Source organism: Protobothrops mucrosquamatus, unplaced genomic scaffold (assembly GCF_001527695.2).
Source record: "Protobothrops mucrosquamatus isolate PMUCROS unplaced genomic scaffold, P.Mucros_1.0 scaffold1931, whole genome shotgun sequence".
In the NCBI taxonomy this organism is placed as follows: domain Eukaryota; kingdom Metazoa; phylum Chordata; class Lepidosauria; order Squamata; family Viperidae; genus Protobothrops; species Protobothrops mucrosquamatus.
This window is the reverse complement of record NW_015388052.1, coordinates 102651-110208: the sequence shown is the minus strand read 5'-3', so window position 1 is coordinate 110208 and position 7558 is coordinate 102651. Positions and strand designations below refer to the sequence as shown.

General features: G+C 44.7%; 1 protein-coding gene across 1 annotated transcript in view; it reads left to right on the top strand.

The window, feature by feature from the left end:
- Positions 1–7558, top strand: part of LOC107294390 (cytochrome P450 2C31-like) — a 28984-nt gene that overhangs the window by 12595 nt on the left and 8831 nt on the right. The window contains exons 5-7 of the mRNA XM_015823622.2: positions 2379–2555; positions 4263–4404; positions 6825–7012. Coding sequence (XP_015679108.2) covers positions 2379–2555; positions 4263–4404; positions 6825–7012 — 507 coding nt within the window. The remainder of the gene's footprint in view (positions 1–2378; positions 2556–4262; positions 4405–6824; positions 7013–7558) is intronic.

The following is a 7558-nucleotide window of genomic DNA, read 5'->3' as shown; positions in this document are numbered from 1 at the left end:
TGTGTGTGTGTGTGTGTGTGTGTCCTCGAGTGAGGCTTGACTCTTGGTGAGAGCCTGGACAAGTCTTTGCAGATTTCTTGTCAAGATTTTGGCAATGATTTAGCACTACCCACTTCCTAAGGACTGACTCAAGGTCAATCAGCTGACTTAGTGCCTGATTAGGACCAGAACCTACTGCCTCCCAGTTTCTAGGCTGGTGTCTTTACCACTATACCAAATGATGGATTCCTCCATGGAGGAATCCATCATTTCAGTATCAGCAGCCATCCACCCGATGTCTAAGCACTTCTAGCAAAGGGTCAGCACATCACTGAACAGTTCTTGTTATTTTTTTTTCCTGATAAACAACCAACAGCTACTCTCTTATTATTTAAGCCCATTATTTCTGTCAAGCCTTCTGGAATAATTCTGAACTATCCAGCCTCTCCTGTACGTGGCACTCCTCCAAATATATAAGGGCATGTATTTGTCCCCTGACGGTCGTCTTTTTCTCCCTGCTGGACATACCTACTGCTTCCAATTGTTCCTTTTAAGTTTTTCCTTTGTCAGCCTGGCCCTCATTGCTTTCCTTCAAGCTTGCTGCCAGCTGCCATGGAAATGGAGGGAGGGAGCAATGGGTATTTGGGAGGGGAAGCGTGCAGGTGATGTGAGACTGGCATTGCTGAGAAGTGTTGGGGAGGCTTGGACTCAGAGAGACCAGCTTGGGTTGTTTAACATCTTCAAGGCCAACCGTCCTGGGAATGGCCTGCACGAAGACGGCGTGGAGCATCTGGACCCAAAATACCTTTTCTCTGAATCTATGCAGTCAAGGGTTTTCTTTCCTAGGGATTGATCGAAGGCAGCACTGACACTCTTATCATGTCAGCTATTCCCTCCCAAATAAACTTCAATTTGTAAAGTTGTTTCTAAAGCACAATGTGGAGATCTAGAAGGTGTCTGAATAATGAGAAATATAGAGGAATTTCTCTGTATCCAGATACTAGATTTCTGCTGAAACTACAGATAGTTTTTGACTTACAAGCACAACTGAGCCTGGAATTTTTATTGTAAGTCATTGTGGTCGTAAGTTGAGCCATCATGGGACTGGACTTGATATTACAACTATTTTTACAATGGCTCTTTAGCAAGTTAGCATAGTTACTAATCAAGTCACATGTTTGTAAGTCTGAATCCAGCTTATCTGATGGATGTTTTTTGCTGAAAAAAGGCAAAGTTGTAAAGTTTATTTGTTTATTTAGCATATGGCAAGTTGTAAAGTGAAATCATGTGAGTGCAGGAGGTTTCAACCAGTCATAAATGGAAGCCAGTTGCCAAGCACCCAAAATGTAGTAATGTGACCGTGGGATGGTGCAGCAGTCATATCTTTGAGGAAGGGCCATGAATATCTTTTTTCAAGTCCATCACATTATTGGCTTATGGTCAGCTAATGATCCAACAAGACAGCTAGATCATTTTCACACGTACCACCTCCCATTAATACATTCATATCCCTTTGATTTTTCCTACCCATAGGTAAGATTTTGCATGTATTCCTTTCAAGATTTTCCTGTTCTCTAAAATGTTTTGTTATCCTTGTGCCCACCCATACATTTTTGTCATTTAATTAAGCCAGAATGGTCTTAAATACAAAGCCTAGAATGTAGCCTTGTGTTATATATGTTTCAACATCTCATTATAACCTGAAGCAGAGCAAGTAACAGGTCCTAATTGGGTACTATTGTTTAGTCACCTCTGACCGAATGTTCAACCCATAGTTCACCATCATCTCCATTATAATCTCATGTGAAAAAGAGAAAGGTGGAGAGAGAGAAGAGAGAGAGAGAGAGAGAGAGAGAGAGAGAGAGAGAGAGGGAGGGAGGGAGGGAGGGAGGGAGGGAGGGAGGGAAGGAAGGAAGGAAGGAAGGAAGGAAGGAAGGAGGGAGGGATGAGGGAGGGAGGGAGAGAGCTTTCCATTTACACAACTCTGTGTGTCTGCATTGGGACTGTCCTTGAATACAGTATCTTAGAATAGCATTAAACAGTCCTTTTTTCCTTGAATCTATAACTTGACTATTTCAGTCAATCTAATAGCTTGGAATATCCCTCTCAAGGTTCCAATAGTTGAAGCCCATAAATCATCCCTATCCTCCTGTCAAGCCCTGAGAAATCAGGAGATACAGGGAGTTCAAATGAGTGTAAATATTTATTGCAAGCATTAGCTCTCTACAAGAATCTGAGCTACTAATGGTCGAGGGAAATTCATGGGAGTTAAGAAAGGCACTTAAGGTGGGCGGGACTTAGATCTCTTGTGGGCACGCAGGAACTCATGACGTCTGATGTGTTTGAGCCTTCCTTCCTTGGTGGGAAAGAAATAACTTTTCCTTCTCTTTTTCTGTTAGGTGTATGATTTGTTCCCCAAATTAATGAAGTATCTCCCAGGCCCTCACAAGAAAGCCCTGGCTTCGATGGATATTATCCTTGCGTTTGCAAAGCAGGAAATAGAGAAACACAAGGAATCCAGCTGTCTGCATGAGCCACAAGATTTCATCGATTACTATCTTCTTCGGATGGAGAAGGTTTGGGTTTATTGTGGTTCAATACAAGGGCAAGAATTTATTATATTCCTTGCTGTAAATAAACAGGCAGAGCTACTGATCACGTGTTCCTTCATCTTGGATTTTTTTTCTTTTTTATTCAGCTCCTATTGTGAATAGAGCCCATGCTTTGAAATAAGAACTGTATTGTACTTCTGCTCTTGTTAGACGTGGAAGGTGGGCGGAAACAGAACTCAATGGCTTCTGTTTGTCAGCCTCTCATGTTCACCTGCCACTCCTTTTTCTAAAGAAGTTCCATTAAGAAGGAAAAGTTTCTTTTCGAGTCTCACTGGCTCAAGGTTGACTCAGCCTTCCATCCTTCTGAGGTTGGTAAAATGAGGACCCAGATTGTTGGGGGTAAATATGCTGACTCTGTAAACCGCTTAGAGCAGGGCTTTTCAACCTTTTCACCCATTGTACCACTTTTAGGATATGGCAAAATCCGAGTACTACCAGTCGCCTAGCAAGGTGTCAAAAACTTGATAACTGCCCCCCCCAAAAGGAAAAAAGTGATAAGTACAGGTAGTCCTCGACTTACAACAGTTTGCTTAGTGACTGTTCGAAGTTACAATGGCACTGAAAAAAGTGCCCCCCAAGGCACAGCCGAGCAAGACACCTGCCTGCCCACCCGGCGGCGCTCTTCCTCCTGTCTGAGGTTTCCATTGTTGTGAGCATTTCTGTTGAGGATTGGCAGCAGGGGTGGGGTGGGAGGTGTTTGATTTTTATTCCCCCCGTCTGCTGGGTGGTTGCAGCAGGTTTTGGTCACTTCACATGACCCTGGGACACTGTGACCGTCATAAATATGAATCAGTTGCCAAGCATCTGAATGTAAATCACAAGACCCTGGAGATGCTGCAACATTCCACTGATCGGCGCTTCTTCTGGGCTCAGCAGAAGCGTCAGGATCAGCGCTGAGCTCCAGCTGGAGCCTGGTGCTGATCCTGGCACTTCCACTAAGCCCTGACAGTCCCGAAGAAGCACTGATCGTGGCGCTTCCGCTGAGCCCTGACAGCCCTGCAGCTCCAGCCATCTCTCGCTCAGGTTTGTGCGGTGCTGCCACCGGTTCAGCTCATTCCCCTCCCCCGCTACCACTTTCCTAGGATGGTTGCGTACCACCTGCCAGGTGCCAATGTACCACAGGTGGTACCCGTACCACTGGTTGAAAAGCCTTGGCTTAGAGAGGGCTTTAAAGGATGTGAAGTGATATATGAGTCTAAGGGCTATGGCTATTGCTAAAAGAATGAACAGGGTAGGGATTTTGATTAATTCAGACTTAATCCCTGAAATGATTGGAAAAGGACAGTTACTTCCATAGCCTTGACCGTAAGTAAAAATGTAAAATAATTTGAAACAAGGAAAAAAAGTTCGTTCTTTCCAACGTTTTGGGGAAAAGACCCAGAATCATTTTTTTTACAAGTAACTTATCAATTTGAAGTGCCTCAGAGCTGGGCTCCCCATTTCACATGGTTTTAGTGCCTCTATAGTCATAATTCACAGTAATTCAGTAGTGCATCAAAAGTCAAATAAGAGCATCACAAGTTGCACAAAGGCTCACCTAGCTATGCCTGCCACCAGTTCTTTGAGCAGGAGCTGTGTGTAGGAGAATCCCGAGAACCCCAGAAACAAAAACAAACACAGGAAAGCTGCCTAGAATTCATTGTAATTTTCATTTTCGATTTTAAACATCAGAGCAGGAATGACCCCGATTCTACCTACAATGAAGAGAACCTGGCTCAGTGTATTTTTGATTTTTTTTCTGCTGGGACAGACACAACCTTTGCTACTCTGAAGTGGGCCCTGCTCCTCTTGACCAATCATCCCGACATCCAAGGTGAGCGAAATCTGGGCTGTGGGAACAAAGGGCCTGTCTCAGGTTCTAGAACACATAAATTATTTGAAATACAAAGGTCTATGTGATGAACTGAATCTATTCTTCATAATAATTTTCCTATGTGGATTCCTGAATTATGAACATGAGCTTAGCAGAATTAACATGAGCTTAGCATAGGAAAGAGGGGGAGAGTGATCTACCGAACCACCATAGACTAACGAGGACGATCCTACCCCCCCACCCAACCACCCTGGCGGGTCTAGGACAGAGAGGAGGAGCTAAGTATGGGAATAAGGAGAGAGGGTTTGACAAGGAGGAGGATGGAAAGAGGAAGGAAGGGGTGGCAGTTACGATCAGTGGAGGAAGAAAAGGAGGGGGGGAGGTGAGGATCAATGGAGAGGGAAAAGGTCCCAGAGGGGCAGTCACTCGCTCGCATGCGAGGGAAGAGGTGAACGGAACAACGAGCCGCCCCGCGTGGGCGGGGACGGCCCCACTACCCCGTTTAGCAGCCCCGGCACACCCACAGCATGGAATAAGTAGGTATGAGGGTAAGGAAGAGAGGGGAACCAACAAGGAGCATAACGAGAGGAAGAGGGAGGATGTAAGAGATACAAGCAGTGAGAAAGGAAGGAGGGGGAGAGATACGAGGATTGACGGAGAGGAAGAGGATTCCAGAGAGATAGCCACTCGCTTATGGGTGAGAGAGGAGGAGGGTAAACTAGTGAGCAACCCCGCGCCAACGGGAGCGACCCGGCCACCCTGCCTGACAACCCCAGCATACCCGCAGCATGGAACAAGCAGTTATGAGGGTAAGGAAGAAAGGAGGTCTAGCCAGGAGGATAATGGGAAGAAGAAGAAAAACACAGGGGACACGAACAGCTGGGGAAGAGAAAGGAGGGGAGGTGTGAGGACTGACGGAAAGGAAGAGAGCCCCAGAGGGGTAGTTACTCGCCTACAGGCGAGGAAAGAAGGGTACAAGTTATGGAGCCATCCCGTGTCAATGGGAGTGGCTCGGGCACCTCGCCCAACAACCCCGACACACCCACAGCAGGAAAGAAACAGGCAGGCTGGCAAGGAGGAAGAGATTGGCATGGAAGAGAACAGAAGGAAGGAGGGGGGGGAGGAAGGATGAATCCAACTGGCCCGGAGGGGGGAATGATAGAGATAAAATGCGAAGAGGCAAAAGAGGTGTGGGGGATGTGACTGTAGGAAGGGAGAGGAAGACCCGTGGAAGTGACAGTGGGGTGACCAAACCCAGCGGGGGTCCAGAAAAGAAAGTGTGCCAAGTGGGCCCAACCAGTGCGGGGAATAGGAACATGGAATCACATACGCAAGGGAGACGAGGGATGGGGCTGAGGAGAGAGGGAAAGAGGAGTGACACTTCCACCCCCAACCCACGGGCAAACGAGCTTGACAGGAGCAACCGCATAGATAAGTCTTGCAGGATAGGGACAACCGGCGGAGGAAGGATCACCACCGGAGCGCAGCTGATGCAACCAGGACCGGTAACAAGGTCCAGGGGCCATGTGCAGGCCAAGTTTGAACTATAAAAGACTCTCCCATGGACTGACCGTTTAAGCCCTGATGATGTCAGCAGAACGCTGACGAAAGCTTGGCGTTGGTATTGTAATATTAAACTCCTAGAGTTTGATTATTTTACCCTGGTGTTCATTTTATTTTATTTATTTGGCATATATATATATATATATATATATATATATATATATATATATATATATATATATATATATATATATATATATATATATATATATATATATATATCTGGAGAATCACAAACTGTGAGACCACCAGGAGATAAAAACTATAACAAGTTTATTTACAATTAAAACACCTAGCTTTCGCCGGCCTCCTGCCAGCTTCATCAGGGTGGCTAACCATATTTTACCTGGTAAAATATTCTGGGAAATTCTCATCTCTTTTATGTACAGGTATTGGATAGTATGACACAGTTTCTTTGAATGTAGCTAAATTCCTCTTTACCATCTGTTAAAATATGGTGATGATCTCACCATAAGCTGTAATATACTATTATGTCTTTTTCTTTTAATTTTTGAAAAAAAGTTTTAATGTTTAACTCTGGTCTGTGACTATTTATTTTTATTTATTTATTTATTTATTGAATTTATATACCGCCCTATCTCCCTTACGGGACTCAGGGCAGTGAACAGGCAATAATAAAAACCACGATAAATATACACAAATTTCTGTTCTAAAATCTCTGCATGACAAAATCGACATGTTCTAAAATCTCTGCATGACAAATGCTAGACTATAATAATGGATTGATTGATACTTGTGAGAATTAAAATTAGGAAATGAACAAAGGAATGACTAAAGGAATAAAAACACAATATTGAAAATGAAACTTCTGTTTCCATCATTTTTTCTCTCTCTAGAGAAAATCCAGAAAGAGATTGAAGATGTGTTTGGTTCCTCGGGGTCAATTTCCTATCAGGATCGGAAGAAGCTGCCCTACACCAATGCCGTGATTCATGAAATGCAGCGTGTAAAATGTATCTTGCTATATGGGCTTCCCAGGCAAAGCACAAAGGACGTGGAGATAAGGGGTTACCACATCCCAAAGGTGAGAAATATGTTCAGGTTGTATTCCAGTAGTCCATCATGGAAGGAAAAAGAGAATAGGGCACTTGGGAGGACTCTATTCAGGAACAGCCAATTAGTCATGCAAAATTGAACAAGCAAGAATAGCAAACATTGGACTTCCGGTGGCTGCCGGCGGCCAATGGAGGCAATCTGACAGCCTCCCGTCAGCGTTCTATGTAAAAGCCGGCAAAACAGCGCGTATCAGCTGTTTGCCGGCTTCAGCCTTCTTCTCGGGCAAAGGGAAGAAGGTGAGCTGCTGGTGAGTAGGCGTAGAGTTCCCTAGTCTCCCTGAGGGCTCTCAGGGAGATGTAGGTGTGAACTCCGCCAGAGCTCACAGCCATCTCCATAGATCGGGACGTCTTCGTTCTAACGAAGCAAGACGCCGTTTCCACCTCCAATGCTAAAGATTTGAACTGTGAGTAAAGCTCTAATAGACAGAGCTTACCAGGAACGCTGGATTTTTTGGATAAAGTTTCAACTCTAACTCGATCTTTTTAAAGACATCTTCTGTATTGTTTAAGCTGAA